Source organism: Anastrepha obliqua, chromosome 3, assembly GCF_027943255.1.
Source record: "Anastrepha obliqua isolate idAnaObli1 chromosome 3, idAnaObli1_1.0, whole genome shotgun sequence".
NCBI lineage: Eukaryota > Metazoa > Arthropoda > Insecta > Diptera > Tephritidae > Anastrepha > Anastrepha obliqua.
Window position 1 is genome coordinate 144323550 of NC_072894.1, and position 24455 is coordinate 144348004.

General features: G+C 36.2%; 1 protein-coding gene across 1 annotated transcript in view; it reads left to right on the forward strand.

The window, feature by feature from the left end:
• LOC129240339 (MOXD1 homolog 2) overlaps window positions 1-24455 on the forward strand; it is a 170572-nt gene that overhangs the window by 83896 nt on the left and 62221 nt on the right. Inside the window, exons 3-4 of the mRNA XM_054876085.1 lie at window positions 13173-13448; window positions 13601-13786. Of these exons, the coding sequence (XP_054732060.1) occupies window positions 13173-13448; window positions 13601-13786 (462 nt within the window). The remainder of the gene's footprint in view (window positions 1-13172; window positions 13449-13600; window positions 13787-24455) is intronic.

Here is a 24455-nt window from a genome sequence, read left to right on the forward strand (position 1 = left end):
GTTTACATTTGTGCTATTTATCTGTCCATGGCGTATATGAATGTACTTATATATTATAGTTATGTATTCTTGATGTTACGACTGGGTGCGTTACGAACGTCGTGTCACTTAATTTGGCTTAACGCCCCTTTAACCAGGTATTCGGGTTTTGTATGAATTTTGGATATCTTTTGAACACTGGGACGACCTCCTCCAATGGAGGGACTTACAATTTTATGTCACTTCAGAACGACAGATGGTTTCTATTAGAAACTTTTACCTGGCAGACATACATTCGGCGTTTTGCCATTACTTATAGAGTGAGTCCGCGAGAAAAAGTTTTCAGAACCAAATCCATTCGGTTAAAGCGGCATTGAATAATCTTGTGAATATGAAAATTGTAACAATTGGATCCTCACTGACGTATACCTAACTCATCAGATGCAGATAAAAAAAAAAAAAAAAAAAATGATACTTATCGAAAATTACACTCTTTGCCTTGATTTTTATATCAAAGGCCTCACGCGCATACCGATTCGACTATGGCACCCGTCGACTGCAATTTCGAAATGATGATAATAGTTTGCTCGCCAGTGTGGAGTCAAGTAATTGGGATCTTGCGAATGTTAAGCATTGAAGTAATTTTTTAGCAATATTTAATTTATTATATTTCAATATATTTTTTAAATTAATAATATTTTAATATTTATTTAGACCATTTATTATTTTAACAATAACAATATTTTATGTTTTACTTACTTTGTTGTTGTGGATCTAAGCATTAATTTCCGTGCTCCGTGTCAAAGTTATAAGCTGTTGTGATGCTATTAGGCACTCTCAATCGGCTTGGGATTCAGAAGGTTACCATATCCATTGTGTGGCAACTCTGAGGAACAAAAACAGAACTAAAGAAAGAAAAACGTGGTATCCAATCTTAAGAATAAAAACGCGTTGTCAAACCACATTCGCGTGTTTCATTTAAAGTATTCTTTTTGGAAATTTGTAATTCCCGTTGTAATTACAATAGAATAAGTTAACCAATTATATTCGGTGAAAATCTTACAGATTTGCAACAACATTTTTATTATATATGATTATGGTTATATGAAATGACAATTTTTGATATTGTGCTAATTGCTTGACTGCCCACTGTACATATTACAGGTATAACTGTAAATGCCTAAAACAACTTCCAGTAGCTACTGTTGAGCAATTCAGAGCAAAGTCATCACGAGGCGTAAACTGTTACTCGTATGTGCCATTGGTGTTGGTATAAGCCCGTATAGCAATCACAGCAAACTCGACCTGGCCAAACTCAAATGCTACGTTGACGTTGACGGCAATGAAAGCAACGTTATCCTTTCGTCGGTTAAATCCTTTCGGCATTTAGCTACGGTAACTGGCGACCACAACTGGTCATGGCTAGTTTGTTTTCATTAATTTTTGGTTGTTACCTCATGATGTTTTCACCTCGACATGCCTCTACTCGTTTCGGTTTTATTGCAATTCATTTCATACTATTTTATTCGCGTTGTTTTTACTTGTTTCCAACTTCGTTGTTTTTCTCTGCTCTTCGTTTTTGCTGTTGTCATTGTTTTCTCAAATCCACATATACAAACGAGAATATATCCATACATATAAATACATTTAGACATACATATAAGTCGTACACTGGTGAGCCCTAGCCGAGACCACGTTCACCTTTGTCTGTCTACGCCAACAGCTCACGGTAATGACTTTTGTATTCCTGTCCATAATGTTCACATGTGGAACCTCATGGGCCACCCCATTTCGACGCGGTCATTCTCATGCCTGTGCGGAACGGCCCTCTCAACTCAACGTAAGCGCGCGACGCTCCAGGGGATTGTGCTGAATTGTTAATTAAAGTATTGTGTCCACTGCAAATGGACAAGTAGTAAAGTACCCGGTCGGTTGGGCGGCTAGTCAATTGTCGGAACCGATGTTAAGCAGCACAGTGCAGTCACACTTAACCGCGCCACATGGGGCACTTAGACGTAATGGATTCAAATGGCTTCTCAAATGTACTCGGTCACACGGTGAAACAAGTAATGACGAATGCACCAAAGTTATGTAGCTTGAATAGTGAAAGCGTAATGCAATCGTTAATACATACATACATATGCAATCACATTCACCAAAATGCACATACAAATATTTAAGTAAATTCGTGCATACGTATGCATGTAGAATTGGAGACTGAAGTACATATTAAACCAAGCTCGTTAAAAATCATTTTAAATGGAATATACGCGGATCGTGGTTAAAAACCAGATACGAGTAAGGTTAAAAAATTTGGAAATTTTAAAAGCACAAAACTTCTTATGTATGTACATATAAATAGGTATGTGCGTATTAATATCATACTCATATATATATGTATAAATAATAAATTTTATAATTTATTGGAAACACTTGTCAATACATAAAGATACTATATATGCCATTTGCCAGTTTGAAATTTTCTGTGATCTCTAGTTTGATATACGGATTTCGTAAATCTAATAATGGACGGTGGCTGGTATCCAAGATGCGTAATGGGAAATTGAGTCGGTGTCAGCAAATTTCCTTGTTTTTTTATCTAAGTTCTCGACGTATGCTTTAAGTGCGCTATTTCTGGTGAGCTGCTTGAGATGAGATAGTCGAGTTTCACACCCAAAGTTTGGAGCAATCAATTTGTTCGGTCATAGTCATGGATCAGATAAGTATACCAGGTCTCATAGTGTACACTCCAAAGAAAAGTACACTGAAGTTGAGACCTGGTACTCGTATTTGGTACAAAAGACATACTCATTGAAGTGATGTCTACGCCTGGTCTATCGAAAAAGAAATCTTACTGAGTGGTAATAAAACAATACAAAATATTTTATTTATCTTTATTTAGCCAAACGGGTAAATACTATAAGCAAATACGTCTTAATTACTACTTAAACACAATCATAATAATAATATAATATTAATAATAATATAAGATAACGTCCAATTCCACAAGAGAGGGAAGTACTAAAATCAGATGATGGGAAACAGGAACCGATGTCATTAATGAATAAAACAAACAGCAGAGGCACCAAGATTTTTTAGTTTCATATTGAGGCCGATATTACTTATATATACATATATATACCTTCTACTCAAATATGAACGAGACGGTATCAATAAAACGGTCCGCGGATGACATAGGCAAAAATAAATTTTTTGTTTTTTGCTAGGACTGTTATAAGCTTAGGTTGTCTGCAACATTTTTAAGGCGTCTGAAGCCGAAATTTTGTTGGAATAACAAAATTTCAAACAAATTCTTTGTTCAACTTGAATTACCATCGTTAAATTCGAAGAACACACTCGAGCTTGACTTGTTTACAGTAGCACAGAAAACAAACTATGTGACATATCACGCTGGAATTTGCCATGTAAGCTTATAACAGTCCTACCAAAAAACAAAAAATTTATTTTTGCCATATCTCATCCGCGGACCGTTTTATTGATACCGTCTCATTCATATTTGAGTAGAAGGTATATATACTGTGGGCAAAAAGTAAGGTGAATTTGGTTGTAAAATGAAAAATCTTTATTTATTCTTGTAAATCAATTTCATCCCCTTTAAAATAATCCCCTCTCGATGAAATACACTTATGCCAATGATTTTTCCAATCCCCGAAACATGCCAAATAGTCCATTTCCCGTATAGCCATTAGCACCTTCTTCGATTCAGCTTTTATCTCCTCAATCGACTCGAAACGCGTTCCCCGAAGTGGTCTCTTGAGTTTTGGAAATAGCCAGAAGTCACACTGAGCCAAATCAGGCAAATATCGTGGTTGCGGAACGATATGCGTGGAATTTTTGGCGAAATGGTCACGAAGAACGTGTGCAGTGTGAGACGGTGCATTATCGTGATGCAAAAACCAAGAGTTGTTGGGTGTTCTGGTATTTTTAGACGAATTGGTTCACGTAAACGACGCATAACGCTCAAATAATATTCCTTATTAACAGTTTGGCCAGGTGGAAGGAATTCATAGTGCACCACACCACGAAAATCGAAAAAAACTGCCATCATGACCTTTATTTTTGAACGACTTTGACGTGCTCTTTTCGGTCTGGCCTCGCCTTTAGCACGATTTTCGCTTGATTGGTCGGTTGTTTCAGGGTCGTAAGCATAAATCCAAGTCTCATCTCCTGTAATGATGCATTTGAGCTTGTCCTGATAGTCTGAAAGCATTGTTTCACACACATCAACGCGACGACTTTTTTCGAGATTTGACTTTTCGTAGGCCCAAATGGTCTTTCAAAATAGTTTTCACAGATCCTTCTGATATTCCGATCATATCAGTAAGGTCTTTAACAGTCAACCGACGTTTTTTGAGCACTAACTCCTTCACTTTATTGACGTGTTGGTCATCTGTTGACGTCGATGGTCGTCCGGAGCGCTCCAAGTCATCAACACGTTCTCGACCCTCTTTGAAGTCTTTGTACCACTTATAAACATTTTTCTGCGACATGGTAGAATCACCAAATGCCTTCTGCAACATGCTAAACGTTTCCGCAGCCGAAATTTCATTCCGCAAACAAAATTTGATGGCACTTCTCTGCTCAATCAAATCAGACATTGTAAAAATCGAAAAAAGCACTCTTGGTCGTTTGGTAAACACAAGTGTAAATATATTACTGATAATGACATTCACATGAAAGTTGCCCAGATGTAATTAACAGTGCTGCCAACTCATGGAAAAAATAACTAGAGCGAAATTTTAATCCCGCGAAGTTTGACAAATAAATTCACCTTACTTTTTGCCCGGTGTAGTATATGTACATACAAATAATTTGCGTACGCGCCCTTCGTCAGATGGAGCTTTTTCTTCAACTTGTGGTGTGCATCCTCATGTTGCCTTAAAAAATGGAGGTGCCATCCGTGTCCGAAGGGCAGATGCATTTTGTGAAAGGTTGTTTTTTTTTTATTGGCACAAATACTCTCAGAGATTTGCTATTGCCTGCTGATGAGCAACCGGTATTTCAAGACATTTTTCTTATCATTTGAGGATTCATACTCACAGTGTGTTTAAAACCCGATCAACCGAATAATAGTCGTGCAAGAAATCACGAATCTCGACATTTTAAAAATATTGATCTCATCTATAAGTAAGGTCATATCCTTTTATCTCGACAAATCTTTTGCCACATCTTTACACCATTACAAGGATCCTAATCAGTCTCGAATAGAGCCGGTAGATTATTTCAATAGTGCTCCACAATGAGGATTTGTGTATCCATTATACAGTTCATTTAATTTTTTATTATTTTCAAAAGTACTCAGGTTAAGATGCATTTGAAAAATTTTGGTAAAGTAATCAATGGCTCCAAACAAATTCGGAGAAGCGCTAGCTTTCCAGTTCTGGATTGGCCAGCACAAAGCCAAGACCTTAACCCCATTGAAAATCTGTGGAACGATATTAAGGTTAACTTTGGGCAAAAAAAAACATTTTTTAATGCCAGTGAACTATGGCAAGGAGTACAGAAAGCGTGGAACTGAAAAGTTAATAGAAAGTTTACTTTAGATGTAAAAATAATAAAACTTTAAAAAATAATGGATACTCAATAAAATACTAATCAGATAAAAAATTTAGAAACCAATTTCAAATTTCTAATTTCTGTTTTTCGTGCAGATTGATAAAAGTATTGATATTTTTCGAGCTCCTTATAATTGTTGATATTGAATTGTTATGTATTTTGCGTTTTTTTGTTAGTCTGAAATAAAATAATAGATTTGTGCAAAAATAACTGTCTTTCTATGCAATCCAGTAAAAATAATCATCATTATGTGTTATTGTGGGAAAGTGCGCCATTTCTTTGACCATAGCTGTATACGTTATTCTATTGAAAACTGGTTTTCTTGTTTATGCATTTATACTTTGCTTTAAAAGCGTAGGTAATTGAATTGAATTTGAGATGTGATTTCTAGTTATTATCTAGAGAAATTTTACATACTTTTGTTGACTATTTTCAAGTTTTAAAAAATTAAAGGTTTTCTTGGATAATCGTAACTTTTATTTTTATTTTGCTTTAACTTGATCTGATCTGTTGTTCTACAATTTTTTTTTTTTTTTTATCTTACATCCTAATGTAGTTATGGTTTTCGCTTTCATTATTTTTGTCTTCAATAATTTTAATTAAATCTTAGTTCTTGAATTTTCGCTCAAGTATGTAGTTTGTACTGACGGTGCTTATTTTTATTGTATGCATAAAAAAGTATGTATGTGGGGTGTGGTGATGGGGAAACTGCAAAATTCACAATTTTTGTTTAAAAAATACCCAATTAGTGTTTCTTCCGGTGTGGCATCACGAGAAAAATAGTTTCTAGTCATCTATCCTTCAGACGGCAATAAAGCAACATAAGCAAAGACATCACCAACACAATCTCAGTTTTTCCTAAACTTACCGCTCTCATGTTCCCTGTTACGTCAGCCAATCAGCTAATTCTTTCAAATTCACTGAGAGCCGGTTAACGGTCTGATATATGTCACAGCTTCTGAGTTTTTTCACCATGTTTACTCTTACGTATGTATGTGTTTTTACAAACATAGGTACATGGGGAATGATTGAATGCAAACTGAGCATCTTTTAGACATACATTTTGTTCTTTCAAAAGGAACCATTGCTTTTACCGAATTTTGGAATTAAAACTTGGACAATAAGTGTGATCTAAAAGGACGAAATGTTGAGACAGTGCGCTATCCGAAGCAACTTTATGTTTTTCATCAAGATCAGTTAGATATTTATTTATAACGGGTGATTTTTTAGCTATTATCTTTTTAAGCAATTGGTTTAAACAGCTGACGCACGTTTCGTGTTTTGTTTCACTGTCAAACATCTTCAGTTTGGTCTATAATTTAACCATGACTCGTCTTACAAACGAACAACGCTTACAAATCATTATATTTTATTATAAAGATGCGTGTTCTGTTAAGAAAGTTTGAGATCCACTTTTTTATCGAAAAATTGTGTTCAGCGACGAAGCTCATTTTTGGATCAATGGGTACGTAAATAAGCAGAATTGTCGATTTTGGAGAGAAGATCAGCCAGAAGAATTGCAAGAGCTACCAATGTATCCAGAAAAGGTCATAGTTTGGTGCGGTTTATGGGCTGGAGGTATCATTGGACCGTACTTTTTCAAAGATACTGCGAATCGTAACGTAACTATGAATGATGAGCGCTACCGTGAAATGATATCCAACTTTGTTTTGCCCAAAATGCAAAAGCTTGACTTGCATGACATGTGGTTTCAGCAAGACGGTGCCACATGCCACACAGCACGCGTAACAATGGACTTGTTGAGAGGCGAGTTCGGTGAACATTTCATTTCACGTTCGGGACCTGTCAATTGGCCACCCAGATCGTGCGATATAACACCTTTCGATATTTTTTGTGGGGCTATGTTAAAGCTCATGTCTATTCAGACAAGCCTGCTTCAATTAATACATTGGAAGACAACATTAAAACATTTATATGTGAGATACCTCCCGAAACATTGGAAAGAGTGTACCAAAATTGGACTAAGCGGATGGGCCATTTGAAGCGCAGTCGCGGTCAACATTTGCATGAAATAATCTACAAATATTAAATTATGTGGACTGTACTATCGATTTAAATAAAAGTTTCATGCATTTTTCTGAATATCACGTGTGTTTTTTTGAAAAACTTTCCTATAGCTCTTAAACAATCCCCCTTTATATAGTTTTTTTTTACATCCCAATTTTATTACATCTGTCTATGGACACTTGGTAATTTTTATAGCCTGGGTGAGAGATTAATTGTTACTTGAAATCAACATTTAAATAACATGTTTCAATGGATATTTACATAGCTTAGATTTACTATATTAGCAACAATAATATTCTTAGTTATACTTTGTCAAAATAGTTTTTATATCTGCTAATGCTGTTGGTGTGATTTGTATTGTATTAGTCCTAATTTCTGCGTCAGCTCCATGTGCGGTATTTTTTGTACCTCTTGGTTCGAATTAGTTAGTAATTTTTGTGTGTGTTTCGCGCTATATTTCTGATTACGTCTTTTATGGGATACATTTTTAGGTCGCGGTGTAAGTCTTTATTTGTTATACACCAGAGCGCATTTACGATAGTCCTTAAGGTTTTTTATTGAAGTCGGTGAATTATTTGTATATTTCTATGCGAAACAAGTCAACATTGTGTCAATTAGATTTCGTAACTTCGATGAAGCGACATTTATATTCTTATCAGACGTAATTAATATTGTGTCGTCGGTGAAGGTAGCAATCATGCAGTCGTCATTCGGATAGGGTATGTCATATATGTAAATTATATATGTACAAAAATGGTCCCAATACGCTGCCTTATGGTACTTCGGCATCCATTTCTAATACCTCCGACCATTCGTCCTGATTACTCCTTCGCAGTAGTAGATAGTAGTCAAGTGAGCATATTTGTTTTAACTTATATAGTAGTCCTGGGTGTCATACGCTGTCAAAAGCCTTCGCTACGCCAAGATAAATTGCGACACAATAGTTTTTCTTGTTAATTTCATTTATGATTTTTTAGTTACTCGGCGGAGTTGTTGACTGGTCGAATGTGTGTGTCGGAATGCAAACTGGTGAGAGGGAATTATGTTCTTCGCTTGTTTGATGGGGTCAAGACTGTCATGGATAAATTTTTCAAATAGTTTTGAAAGAAAGGGTAAGAGGCGTATAGGTCTATATGATGATGGTTTACTGGCGTTTTTATTTGGTTTGATATTTTAATTATACTCTGTCAGGTGTCCGACAGGTGCCCCGGTATCGCAGGAAAGTTACTAGTTAAAGACGCCATTGAGTATACGTGTATTGACAGGTGCTCCCTATGGTGCACAACAATTCACTTGAAGTGCTTGCTTAAACACTTAACGGTTGTAGTGGAAATTATAAATTATTCGGTGTAGATATGTATAATTTTGATAGTAACCAGCTGGTTTGGTGTATTAAGCACTTTAGAATGTATTAAAAAAAACATAACATAACATAACATAACATAACATAACATAACATAACATAACATAACATAACATAACATAACATAACATAACATAACATAACATAACATAACATAACATAACATAACATAACATAACATAACATAACATAACATAACATAACATAACATAACATAACATAACATAACATAACATAACATAACATAACATAACATAACATAACATAACATAACATAACATAACATAACATAACATAACATACCATAACATAACATTACATTACATTACATAACATAACAAATTACCCCGTATTAAAGCACTTATCAACAGCTTTCTGATACCCATATTGTACATACACAACCAAAGGTTTCCCGGGTTCACGTTTTGACCTATATCTCGAGACCCCAGTCACGGAGCGGCATGAAAAATACTCTGTACTAAAGCATTCACCAACAGCTTTCATTTGATACCCATATTGTACATACACGTCCGAAGGTTACCCGGGTCCACGTTTTCACCTATATCTTGAGACCCTATCTACCAATAGGTATTCAAACTATACGGAAATCATCTTCAATACCTACTTAACAATGTGTGTAAGTTTGGTTTAATTCGGTTCAAAGACACGGCGGGTCCACGTTTTGGCATATATTTCGAGACCCTACTCATCAATAGGTATGAAAACTACCCCGTATTAAAGCACTTATCAACAGCTTTCATTTGATACCCATATTGTACATACACAACCAAAGGTTACCCGGGTCCACGTTTTGACCTATATCTCGAGACCCCAGTCACGGAGCGGCATGAAAAATACTCTGTACTAAAGCATTCACCAACAGCTTCAATTTGATATCCATATTGTACAAACACATTCTAGGGTCCACGTTTTGGTCTCTATCTCGAGACCCTAGTCACGGAGCAGCATGAAACATACTCTGGACTAAAGCATTCACCAACAGCTTCCATTTGATACCCATATTGTACATACACATCCGAAGGTTACCCGGGTCCACGTTTTGACCTATATCTCGAGCCCTATTTCCAAAATAAAATATAATCCATGTTACTCGTGGAGGATGTAGCTTTCGAATGGTGAAAGAATTTTTAAAATCGGTCCAGTAGTTTTGAGCCTATTCATTACAAACAAACAAAGTTTTAATATTAGTATAGACAACATATCTTATAAGGTATATGGTAAATATTACCATACATTTTTTCCTTCATATATAATAAAAAAATTAATAATAATAACATTAAAACAACAGGTATTATTAACAAACTTGGTTTTATTTGAAATTCTTCAAGTAAATCAAAATAATAATAATCAATAAGAAGGCATATGCCAATACAAATACGTGAATTTATATATGTACATATGCGCATATACATACATACATATATACGCTCACTTAAGTAGGGGAGAGCAAGATGTCGAACGTTGCCGTTCGTTTGCTTTGTTTGCTTTGTCGTTCCTTCCGCTCTTTCGCTTGCAGTTCATTCAATGCAGTGAGCAAGGTAACTACATATGAGCAAGGTAACACTAATATGAGCAAGGTAACTACATATGAACAGTAATGAGCAAGGTAACACTAATATGAGCAAGGTAACTACATATGAACAGTAATGAGCAAGGTAACACTAATATGAGCAAGGTAACTACATATGAACAGTAATGAGCAAGGTAACGACACATTTTTTCGTGCGTGCAGCCTGTTAAATCGAATTATAAGACGTTATCACGTCAAAAACCCTTTTGGGTTTGTGTCGAAAAAATGTGTCGTTACCTTGCTCATTACTGTTCATATGTAGTTACCTTGCTCATATGTAGTTACCTTGCTCATATGTAGTTACCTTGCTCATATTAGTGTTACCTTGCTCATATGTAGTTACCTTGCTCATATTAGTGTTACATTGCTCATATTAGTGTTACCTTGCTCATATGTAGTTACCTTGCTCATATTAGTGTTACCTTGCCCATATGTAGTTACCTTGCTCATTGCATTGAATGAACTGCAAGCGAAAGAGCGGAAGGAACGACAAAGCAAACAAAGCAAACGAACGGCAACGTTCGACATCTTGCTCTCCCCTACTTAAGTGAGCGTATATATGTATGTATGTATATGCGCATATGTACATATATAAATTCACGTATTTGTATTGGCATATGCCTTCTTATTGATTATTATTAATTTGATTTACTTGAAGAATTTAAAATAAAACCAAGTTTGTTAATAATACCTGTTGTTTTAATGTTATTATTATTATTTTTTTATTATATCTGAAGGAAAAAATGTATGGTAATATTTACCATATCTATACTAATATTATAAAGAGGAAAACTTTGTTTGTTTGGTTGTAATGAATAGGCTCAAAAACTACTGGACCGATTTTAAAAATTCTTTCACCATTCGAAAGCTACATCCTCCACGAGTAACATGGATTATATTTTATTTTGGAAATAGGGCTCGAGATATAGGTCAAAACGTGGACCCGGGTAACCTTCGGATGTGTATGTACAATATGGGTATCAAATGAAAGCTGTTGATAAGTGCTTTAATACGGGGTAATTTTCATACCTATTGATGACTAGGGTCTGGAAATATATGCCAAAACGTGGACCCGCCGTGTCTTTGCACCGAATTAAACCAAACTTACACACATTGTTAAGTATGTATTGAAGATGGTTTCCGTATTGTTTGGATACCTATTGGTAGATAGGGTCTCGAGATATAGGTCAAAACGTGGACCCTACAATGTGTTTGTACAATATGGATATCAAATGAAAGCTGTTGATAAGTGCTTTAATACGGGGTAATTTTCATACCTATTGATCACTAAGGTCTCGAAATATATGCCAAAACGTGGACCCGCTGTGTCTTTGCACCGAATTAAACCAAACTTACACACATTGTTAAGGAGGTATTGAAGATGGTTTCCGTATAGTTTGGATACCTATTGGTAGATACCGTCTCGAGATATAGGTCAAAACGTGGACCCGGGTAACCTGGGGATGTGTACGTACAATATGGGTATCAAATAGAAGCTGTTGGTGAATGCTTTAGTTCAGAGTATTTCCATCCGCTCCGTGACTAGGGTCTCGAGATAGAGACCAAAACGTGGAGCCTAGAATGCGTTTGTACAATAGGGATATCAAATGAAAGCTGTTGGTGAATGCTTTAGTACAGAGTATTTTTCATGCCGCTCCGTAACTGGGGTCTCGAGATATAGGTCAAAACGTGGACCCGGGTAACCTTCGGATGTGTATGTACAATATGGGTATCAAATGGAAGCTGTTGATAAGTGCTTTAATACGGGGTAATTTGTTATGTTACGTTATGTTATGTTATGTTATGTTATGTTATGTTATGTTATGTTATGTTATGTTATGTTATGTTATGTTATGTTATGTTATGTTATGTTATGTTATGTTATGTTATGTTATGTTATGTTATGTTATGTTATGTTATGTTATGTTATGTTATGTTATGTTATGTTATGTTATGTTATGTTATGTTATGTTATGTTATGTTATGTTATGTTATGTTATGTTATGTTATGTTATGTTATGTTATGTTATGTTATGTTATGTTATGTTATGTTATGTTATGTTATGTTATGTTATGTTATGTTATGTTATGTTATGTTATGTTATGTTATGTTATGTTATGTTATGTTATGTTATGTTATGTTATGTTATGTTATGTTATGTTATGTTATGTTATGTTATGTTATGTTATGTTATGTTATGTTATGTTATGTTATGTTGTGTTGTGTTGTGTTGTGTTGTGTTGTGTTGTGTTGTGTTATGTCATGTTATGTTATGTTATGTTATGTTATGTTATGTTAAAGTATATGTTATGTTAATGTTAACTCATTCTCTATATCCATACAAAATATGTATCAAACAAATAAAATTAAATTTTTCTTTTGAAAAATGCAACCATTCAATCAGTATTTTCTTATGACGCTATCACGTTAAACTATCGTCAGTAAACCGACTTTGCAGACAACCTCTTTTTTTTGTTCCATGTAGTACGATAAGGACTCCAAATATTTAGATTTTGTACAATTCAGTTACTGTCACCTCTCATCGAAAATTTAACTCTTCAAGTTCAATCACCCAAAATGTTTCTATGCCTTTTAAAAGTATCAAGCGTACCCGTTTCTTTTTTATTCCACAGAATAACACGATGAGGCTTATGTTTATGTATCACAGTCGGGACCCTCCTCATGGATCAGTGCAACCTGGTACACTACCTGATCCAAAATCCGCTTTTCGCCCATATCATCCCATGGTGCTTACCCAAAAGTCACAACCTCATTTTCGAAGAGACAATCAAATGCGACAAGTAGAACTTCGGAATGAGGACGTAGAACTGCCAAGCGGAGATAGTACTTTATCTTGGTGCAAGATGTTCAAATTGGAAGACGTTAATCGCAAACATCACCTAGTTCGGGTAAGTTAACGTATACATTCAAAAAATTATCAATGAAACCCATCTCTTTAATCTGTTAATAAAAATATATGTAATTTGTTTTTTATCTCTATGGACGTTTTTACGCATATATTTCACCTATAAACCTATCTTGACTCCTGAACATGCTGAAGTATAAGCCGATATATGACTCATCGTTCAGCATACATTACTTACAACAAATTACGCTTTACGAGTGCCAGGATTCCCAACCTGAACTTGAGAAGATGGCACGCGAACAGGGCCGTCAATGTATGGGTAACCGAGATATGCCATTAGCCTGCAATGCCATTGTTGCATCGTGGTCACGCGGTTCAGAGGTAAGTTCAACGATGTCGTGTCTTATCTCAAGACTCTCATAGTCAAATCTATGCATGGTCCGACTCCCTCCTATTTTCTTGGCGTGAAAGTCCGAATAAATCGTAGTAAAAAATGAGCTGTCGCCGTAAATTGATTTTTTTTTATTTTTATAAGGTATAAAAATAATATAACATTGCGTTTCTTTAGAGATCTTACTAAAATTTAGCTTTCAATTGTTTCAACATATGTAAATTCGATTTTGAAAACTTGAAAATTTGAAAATTTGAACAAACAAAAAGGATATTTTTTACATTTAACACTTTTAATTCGAACAAGGCTGGATATGAAACGATTTCTCAAGGAAGAAGGAACCTCTTTCATTTTCTAAATAATTTCGTTGCAATGAATAACTTTTATTAATTGTAGTTTAAAGAAATATTCCCACATATATAAAATTAAAACGTTGGCAAATATTGCTTGAGCATACGTGATTTATGAGGATTACGATTACCAAATTATTATTATTGCGGTTGTCTCCAAAACTAACAAAAAACTACTCAAATCCATATCAATCAACAGCAAATATGCAATCGCTATCTAAATTGTTCGATCCCGGAGGTCTACGTTCCTTAGGGATCGGACGGCTAAGCTGAGCTCTAAGCTACCGGGGGGGTCGGCAGGTTGCGGATCGCCGGAAGGCCTGCAGTAGCAGGGTAGTTGCGAATAAGTTTTTAACGAATAAGCAATCCCCGACAGGGAGCGGCTGAAACAGAGGGCGCGGTACAAAAGCTAGCTAGTCCAATGAAGTCTCAGTGACAAAGGCGAATAGACACCGCCCTTCAATAACTATGTGTCCCCTTCATCATGCGTGGGCATGGTGAACATACAAAAACCCAGAAGCGTCTGACTCACAGTGAGCGGCTTTCTGGTCAGCGTCTGTTCTCCTAGTTGGAGTGGCTGTATTCACACCATCACACACGGAGTGTGATGTAACAAGCGGAAATGGCAACGAAACGGATATAGATTTTGACAAACGAATTGGATTAGAACACTTCGGGCTGACGGATACAACAGTCTGTTACCTTAGTACACAGGAGTGAAATCCTGTAGAAACGGCTCTCAGGTTAATGTTGTAGACCGCCTCCGTCCTGTTAAACCCGTGGCGGGTCTTCAAGTACGTTCAAAGCTACGTCGCCATTAAGTTGGCGGTACAGGCTCAGATGAGAAATTCCTGACTTATGCCATCCTGGCTCTGAACGCAACAGCTCATAAGGCTTTGCGTCAACCCTTGCGCGGCCTCCCTGCATAGCATAGATAACCGCGGGGATAACACGGCAACTGTACATCGAGCGGAGATAGCGGCTTGAAGCGGGGACCCAAATATGATGAATACAAACTATGAACTATTGCTTTATCAGCAAAAATTACTTTCAGCTTAACGCCGACATCTTTATACGACGTTACCGGGAAAGTCGTCCGAGATACTTGAGCAAATTATTATCCAGATCATATCTGATTAATTTAGTTATATGACTCGATGTTCTAAACTACAGCGTTTTCGAGATATTCGATTTTAAAGATTAAGTAAAAGAAAATTGATCGGTACAATTTTAACCAAGAACTAACAATTAAAAATGGCTGCTTGATAAAGTTTAAAATTTAAACTTTTCCACTAAATGTTATTTTTTATTTATTTATTTATTATAAATAATATATAATACTAAAACTAATACAAGAACGAGTACTAGCTGCCAGGGCCTACAACTCGATAGATATGTAGATAGAACGGTCTGTGTTATTATTAGCAAATCATATTAAATCATAGTAGTTAAGTTACAATCTTTCAAAAAATTATTTAAAGCAGTTATATTGGTGGTAGAAACCGTAGCCAGCAGAGCAGAAGGTTTGGTAGATCCGAAGCGTTTTTTCCTGAAACTTTGTAAGGTACGACAATCGTTTAAAAGATGGTCAGCTGATGCGTTATTATCACAAAATGGTCATTGTTGTTGGGTACCTCCTGTGAGGCGGTGTTGGTGTGTGAGTTTAGTATGTCCGATTCTGTGTCTGGCGAACTGGCTTGATAAATATCGAAGTGTATTGCTTGGGTATAGAGATGGTTTGCGCCTGCCGTTGAATTCAGTATACCGATGCCTAAACGTATACCATTCTGCCAGCTTAATCGAGGCAATATGTTTTTTTATATGCCTATGTAAATCATTCTCTGAATAAACTGGAAACAATGAGCTTGTTGCTGGCATAAGTCTAAGTCGAGCTGTTTCGTAGGCTCGCTCGTTGCCTCGGATGCCTTTATGGCCTGGTACCCACATAATGTTGATCTTTTTTAAGTTCCGAATACAAAGGTCTCTTATTTTGTCAACCAATTTGCTACTACTATAAATTTTTTGTATGGCTTTAATAGACAACATGCTATCCGTACAAATGAGGAATTTTCCTTTATTACTCTGCGCGAAATCTGCTGCTTTGTATATGGCCATTGCTTCCACTGTGAACACCGAGCAGTGTTTAGATAACTGGCCTCCAGAAATGAGCAATCCTTGTTGATTAACTACAGCGAACGTGGTGTTATTAGTGCTGGTTTTTAATCCATCCGTATATAAAAAATTCCAATTGTTGTTCCGGGAATTTCTTTCCTGTTCTGCGAAGAGTTGTTGATAGGTCGAACTACTTGTCGTAGATTTATTAAGTGCGTGAAGCACGGTGTTGAAATTCGATTTATATATAAACCACGATGGTTGGCAGTTTAATTTAGTGCAGCTCCTAGGTGGAGTCAAATCAATCTCTAAGCCATACGAAATACAGCGGCAAATTGTGCACTTGAGCCTATATCTACGTTTGTTTCGAAACGCCGATATGTAATCCTTGTGCAAAATATGATTAGTAGTAGAAAAGAGTTTCGAAATTAGTAGGCATGTCGCTTCGATTACACGTTCCTTTATAGTAGGGAGACCAGCTTCTGCCAAAACGCATTTTACGGGGGATGTTGGGAACGTGTTTATACTACGAAAAACAACAGTATGGTATGGAGCATCAAGTAGCTTAATATTAGTATTGGCAGTCCATCCGTACACAGGTAGACCGTAGTCTATCTTAGAAAGTATCATTTCTCTAGTGATATTGACTAAGGTGTTTGTATGGATTAAAGAGTGTTTGGATGACAAATACTTGAGTATATTGAGTCTGGCAGCTAGATTTTTTCTTAAACCTAAACAATGTTGCTTAAATGTAAATCTTTTATCAAATGTTATGCCAAAAATTCTTAAGAACTTTACATTTTCTATATTCAAGTTATTAATTGTCAAAGTATGGTATAAACAGTTACGTTTTTACAAATATGCAATATTTTACATTTTCCAATTGATAGGTTTGCTCCGGAAAGCTCACCCCACGTATTTATGTCTGTAATTATCTTTTTAAATGTGTTGTTTACTTTAGTTAAATTCTTTTCTTTTGTAAAAATTACTGCGTCATCTGCATAAACAGATAGACCTATGTTTCTATATTTTAAAATAATTTTATTAAATTATTCAAATGCTATGACAAATAGTACAACTGACAAACGGGACCCTTGAGGGATCCCATTGTTAAGTGGGTGACAATTGGAGAGGTTGCCATTTATTCTAACCTGAAACTTGCGCACAGTCATAAAGTTTTTAACGAGATTAAAAACCCTAGGACCGACTCTCCATGCCTCAAGTTGAGATAACACCACATGAATCCCCACGCGATCGAATGCCCTTTCGAAGTCCGTCGCTAGTACAGAGACGTGACTATTGGTTGAAAGTGCTTTAGACACGTAATGTTGGAGATGAAGCAGTGCGTCGGTTGTGCTATGTTTGTTCTTAAAAGCTACTTGATTATGGCTAATTAGTTTGCACTTCGTTATGTACCACGTACCACATAAGCCGTTTGGCCAACATTTTGTCCAAAGTCTTACTAATGCACGAAATTAAAGAGATCGGTCGGTAACTATTGACGTCAAGTAGAGCTTTATTAGGCTTTAGTATAGGTATAACAATGGCTGACCTCCACACATGGGGGTAAACTCCGTTTAGCAAGATATTGTTATATAGATACAATAATCTATTTTTTGCAAATATCAGGAGATACTTCAACATGGAATACGAAATTCGGTCAACACCAGGGGTTTTGCCTTTCGCATGAGTTAATGCAAACTCTAGTTCAATTAATGTAAATTCAGTAAGTGCCTTGCTTCACGGGATACATGGCTTTGTCTGTATATACCTACTTGAAATAATTTGGTCTTTTTTTGAGCAATATTCAATATGGTTAACATTGGTGGTCGACCAACTTCGAAAGCATTTATTACATTCACTTTGATATAAATCCCAGTTAGCATGATAAGCTTGAATTTAGGAACATGTTTTTTAATTATGAAGGTGCTTTGCAGTGTTAATGTAGTGAAGACTGGGTAGTGATCACTTCCGTATTGCGAGTCACTGACATTCCAACTACAGCTTGGACTGATCTGGGATGAAACTAAGGTTAGGTCGATGTGCGTAAATGTATTGCGCGTAGTGAAGTGCGTAGCCGATCCATCATTGAGGACAACTAAGTCTTCACAGAAAACTAGGTTTTCAATTTTAGTACCCCTTCTATTGGTAGTACTGGAGCCCCAGAGAGGGCTCCAAGCGTTGAAATCCCCAGTTATTATTAACTGAGAGTTAACTTGGGATTTGTATGATATCAATTATTCACTCGAAAAGTCTTGAATCGGGGGTATATAAATATTTATTACTGTGCGGATTGAGTTTAAGTAGATTTCTAATGCTATAGATGCAATGTTAGAATTTATGGTGATTAGTTTGTGGGGGATGTGAGGCTTTATAGGGATGCCAACTCCTTGCTTTGACGACTGATTATTGGGTAAATTAGAGAAGTAACCAATATATGTTCTTGGGGTAACTATACGTGAGTTGGACGTGAGAAAAGGAATATGCGTTTCTTGTATGCATACAACATCTGGATTTTGGTCATTCAAAAGCAAACATAGCTCATTAAAATTATTGTAATAGCCTTTCATATTCCATTGAACTATTTTAAGAGACATACCAAGGTAAGGTACGAGAAAGAATTATTTAAGAGCACTACTCTCATCAGATATGCTCGATTGATGCGTAAATGAATTTTTGGGTTTAACTGTTTCCGGAGAGTGTAATCGTGCAAGATTAGAGAGAGAAGTTAATGGTGTCATATTTGTTGCTTCGCTGGGAAGATTAGCGAGTGAATGAGGGAAATCTGATATGTTTGGCGTAGTGCAAAGAGTGTGAGAAGTAACTGGCGATAGGTGGGAATTCATTGCAGAGTGGTTTTTTTGCGTGTGAGTTGAGATTTGAATACAAATTCAGTGAATGATGCGTAGGCGCTTGAATTTCGTGGTGCGTTTCTGGTTTTTGTTTTATATTTTCTGTTTGATTGTGATCTTTTTCATAGGTTTTATTCTTCTCCTTTTCATTGATTTCATTCGTTCTTGCTGTGATTGCCGAGTAGCTTATTGGGGAGAGTTCATTTGTTGTTGTTTGCTTTCTGTATATGTTAAATGCTTCACGCAAAGTGCATTTATTGTTTATTTTAATACGTAATATATCTCTTTGCTGCTGAAATTGTTTGCATTGTGGGGAGGAGGAGGGATGTTTCTCGGCGCAATTGGCGCATTTAACGCGTGAACAGGTTTGTGGAGGGTGTGGTGGGAGACTGCAGTTTACACAGCTCGGTGGGTTCTTGCAATGTTTCATCGTATGGCCAAACATTTGACAAGATTTGCACCTCATCGGGTTGGGAATATATTCACGTATTTTTACGTTATGCCAGGATATATCTATTTTGCTTGGCAAGTTGTGAAGGTCGAAAGTCAGCAGGACAACTCCCGTTGGTTTGATTACTCCATCCACGGTTTTTGTAAATTTGTAAGCTGACACCACATGGTGAGATTTGAGTTCTTAAACGATTTCGTTTTCAGGAATATTATTGAGGCAGGGGGCGAAAATGGTACCCTTCACATAGTTAAGCTGCTCATGTAATTTGCAAGTAATTTATCAAATACCTGCTAGATTACTGGTCTTTATAAATCTTTCTGCTATAGACTTCGTTTTTACCAATAAGAGAAGATTACCGTCTCTTAAATTAGAGATTGATATAATTTCTTTACTGATAGCATTAAGCCTTCTGTGTACTGCGAAACACGAGTATGCGGAAAGAGGCTTGCCAGCGTCGGTTGATGCAACAACTCCAAATTTCGGTTCTGATTTATGGATAGTTGGTAGTTCAGGAAAATCACTTTGAAGTTTCAAAATAGATCTTTTCTTTTTCGCTTTCGGGCTTTCAGATAGTACGGAGAAACGATTTTCCCCTAAATCGGGGGGCCCGGGGGCCATCACTGCGACACTTGTGAACTATATAGAGAATTAATATAGCAAAATCAAATGAACACGTGTATGAATGTAAGAAGCAGAAACTAAAAGGAAGAATGAAAATTCGCTGTTTAACCGAACTACTAGCGCAAATAGTAAAACTAACGTCCGAACGTTGCGAGTGATAGTCGGAGACTGCCACTAAATGTTAAAAAATGTGTTGTATAGAAACTATTCGCAAATTAATACTCGTTCATCTTTTTGGCTATCCAAAAAGGTTTAATACTTAAATCAAATAAGTAACCAGTAAACGGATCAGAGGCTTAACTACTGCAGGGTAAAATGTTAAAAGAAGGAAAAAAATTTAAATATATGTACGTGTCTAAGATAAAAACGGCATACTATTAAAATGTTTACTTCTGAACATGGAAACAAGAAAAAATCTAGTTCCATTCTTACTTTTTTTCCGGCCCCCAATCACGTAGTAATTTTTTTGGCATAACGATTGTACGAAACAGCATAAAATAACAGCGGTCGCAAATAACTCTTGACCGTTTCTCATTGTCTGCAAATAAGTGTCTTTTACGCAAACTGACTTCCACGACCAGTGATGGTAAATGGTTTTTTGAAAAATCCCTACACAGCCCAAAAAAATTCCCTACTTTTCCCTACGCTTACAACAAATTTTCCCTACGAAATTCCCTACATTTTTTTCTCCTGTGTTTACACTATAATGAGGCAATTGCAACGTCAAAATTGAATTGTTTGCTTAAGATTTTTTAAAAATTTCGTACAGAGCTTCTGCAGTGCAATCAGTTCTTATTGGAATTAGATCCAGCAGCTTAACCACACGCCGCTCGCTTTCCTCGTCGAAAAATCTCACCATGAGACACATATGCTTATTGAGTCCGATGTCTGTGCTCTCTTCGATCATTATGGAAAATTTGTTTACTTTTAATTTTTTAACTAAATTGTCATTTTCTTCTTTTGCCAATTCATTCACTTCTTTCTTCCAAGCCCAGATTTTTTTTATTATTTCAGAATCGGGCACGATTTCTTTTAAGAGTGGGATTAAATGGTCCACCACTTGCAGCGCAGCATTATGCTCAGCGTAGAACATTCTAAGTCTTATTTCGAAATTTCTGGATCCATTTGGTTTACTCGCTTTTTCTAATAAAAGCTGTTTATTTTAGATGTCTTTTTAATTGCCTTAATATTTTTTGGTGCATTTTTGTTTCGGCGTGCTTCTGTAAATCAGACTTGCCACAGCTCAAAACTTTGTCGCACGCAGTGCATTTGCATTTGAATGGATCGTTAGCCACAGCTTCAAACTAGCCACTAAAATTTCGTCGTCAAGCCACTTATTATTGAACTTTTGTTTCCGATACTTCATTGTTTTTCCTGGTGTTCCTCCGAAGAGTCAGTCGAAGAGGAGGAGCTCATTTCTGTAAAATATATGCATTTTAAATATAAAAAAAGCTAAAACTAAAATAATTGTAAACTTACTTCAAAAGTGAAAAGCACCAGAAAACGTGGGACAACTAACAATTTTCGCACAAAGAAAAAATCGTGCTAGCGTTAACGAAGAAAAAAACAGGCAATGTTGCCATATTAACGCTTTTAAAAGTATGCTGCCATAAGGAAAAGAAGTCTGGCATGAAATCTTACTGCGGATTTTTATTTTAAATAAACTTTTTTAATTTTACCCCGCTATTTTAAAATTTTTTCTCTCCTTCTTGAAAATTCCCTACATTTACAGAATTTAAAAAAATCTGTCCTTCTTTTCCCTACACCCACATTTTTCGACAAAAATCCCTACATGTAGGGAAATTTCCCTACATTTACCATCACTGTCCACGACTGGCTTTACAGTAAGCCATGAGATCAACCCAATTTTTAAGCACATTTTCGATTGTTTGAGCTCCAATTTAATGAATGACAACTTCGATTTCGTGTTTTAAAGCATCAATCGTCTCTGGATGGTTCGCATAGCATTTGTCCTTAACGGCTCCCCACAAAAAATTGTCCAACGGGCTTAAATCACAGCTCCGAGGCGGCCAATTGATATCGGAATTTCGGCTGATTATTCGGTTTTCAAAAACGGTAGCCATAAGTTCGAGTGTAACTTTGGCAGTGTGACAAGTTGCACCGTCCTGTTGAAACCAAATGTCGTCCATGTCATCCTCTTCAATTTTCGGAAACAAAAACTCGTTGAGCATGTCACGGTAACGCTCGCCATTTACTGTAACCGCGGAAGAAGAAGAAGACTCACTACTTTGGAAATAGGTTTTCAATATTTCCCAATTTTGTTCCAGCGTATAGCGTCCCATTTCGTAAATGTCAAACCTTTAAGTAAATTATGAACACATTTGACATGTCATTTGTGTTACCATTCTCAAAAAAATAGGTGGTTCAAAAAGCAAACGCTTTATGGCCCACCCTGTATGTATATAATCATCACAAAACAGCAAAATAATTGGAAATAAAATTATTATTATTATTATTTATTAGAATAATATAAAATATTACACTAACTTAAAAAACAAAAAAAAGAGCACACTAACTGCTTGGGCCTTCGGTGCTTAATAATTATGAGGTTATGTTTAAGTTTTAAGGTATAGGATAAATGACAATTTTACAAGCTTTCAATTAGGCCGATTAGTTATGCCGATAAAGTTATGTATATATTTTAATGACATTCTCTGTTGTGGTATTTTTTAAAAGTTCGGAGGGGCTTTTGGAACCAAAGATAGGTACACGTTTAGTATTTAAATTTGCACAGATGTCTATTATGTGTATAAGGTTAAGTTGTTCGTTACAGAAAGGACATGTGGGAGGAGACGTGGATAGAAGAAGGTGTTCATGGGTTAGCCTGGAGTGACCCATCCTTAAACGCAAGAATACAGAAATTTGATTCCTTAATAATGTGGATGCATATATTGCTTTTTCACACTCCGGGTTAAAAGCTTTATACGGGTACCTGAATTGTGCCCACAATGCATATTTTTGTCGAAGGAGATAGCTGTTTATGTAGCCTTGAAGGTCTTTAGAGACAAGTGAAGTAAATAGAAAAACTGGGGATTGGTGCATGTATTTGGCCGCTAGATCTGCCGATTCATTTCCCAGAATGCCTTTGTGACTTGGAATCCAGACGATACGTATTTTGTCTCCATTTTTTATTAAGTAATCCCGTATTTGGGAAAGAATTTGACTACTACCGTAAATGTTGGATAGCCCTTGTATTACCGAAAAGCTATCAGTAAATATGGCAAATTTACCTTTCGATTTCGACGCAAAGTCCATTGCTTTAAGGATAGCGGTTGCTTCGAATGAAAATATTGAGCTATAACTTGGTAACAAGCCTCCTGTTATCAATGCACCATTATTGTATGCTACAGCGAAAGTTGTGCTATAGCCGGATTTAGACCCGTCTGTAAATATGTGAGTTCTACTAGCGAACTCTTCTCTGTTGACTAGTTCGCCGTAGAGTTGTTTGAACAGTTCTGAGCTAGTGTTATTTTTATAGAACTTGTGGAGGTCAGAGTTTATTGAGGTGTGGGAGAAGGTCCAGGGAACCTGTTGACACAATTTATGCGATGTTTTTGTGATTTGAATTCCCAGGTTATTCATTGATGAAATGCACTTTCGTATAGCGGACTTTATCTTGTATGTTCGTTTGTGTTTGGAAGCAGTCTTCAAGGTATTAAAAATAAGTCTATTGGTGGTGGTCAAAAGCTTCGGCATTAGCCTAAAGTTGAGAATTCTGTATCTATCAGGGATAAGGGGTAGGCCAGCCTCGGAAAGTATGCACTTAGTAGGAGATGTTGGAAAGGCGTTAAGGCTTGTTTAGTAATTTTAGGTTCGAGATTGCGCAATTTCCATAAATAAGTTGTTGACGACTGCAGTTTGACGCGGCTGAAATCCGTTTTATCTAGCTCTGGTGCAGTAAATAAGGAATGGTTGGTTTATTTACTGTTTGGAAAGGCTGAAAACTTTATTTTATTTATTAATAAGTTGACAAAAGATTACAATAGATATGTGAAAATATTTTATGTTACATATTCCTTACAATCGTTTATACGCACGTCCATGCGCTTTCGCCAACGTCTAGAATCGAAAAGAAAGCTTGCTTCTCTTTGACAGCTGTTGATTGGCGAATGAGAAAAACAGAGAGGTGAGAAAATGTGAAATGGGTTGCCAAAGTAACCTTTCGCAACATAGGTAGTCCATAGTCTATTTTTGATACTAATAAAGCTCTAGTTATGTTAATGAGGGTGTTTGTGTGGATATGAAGGTGCTT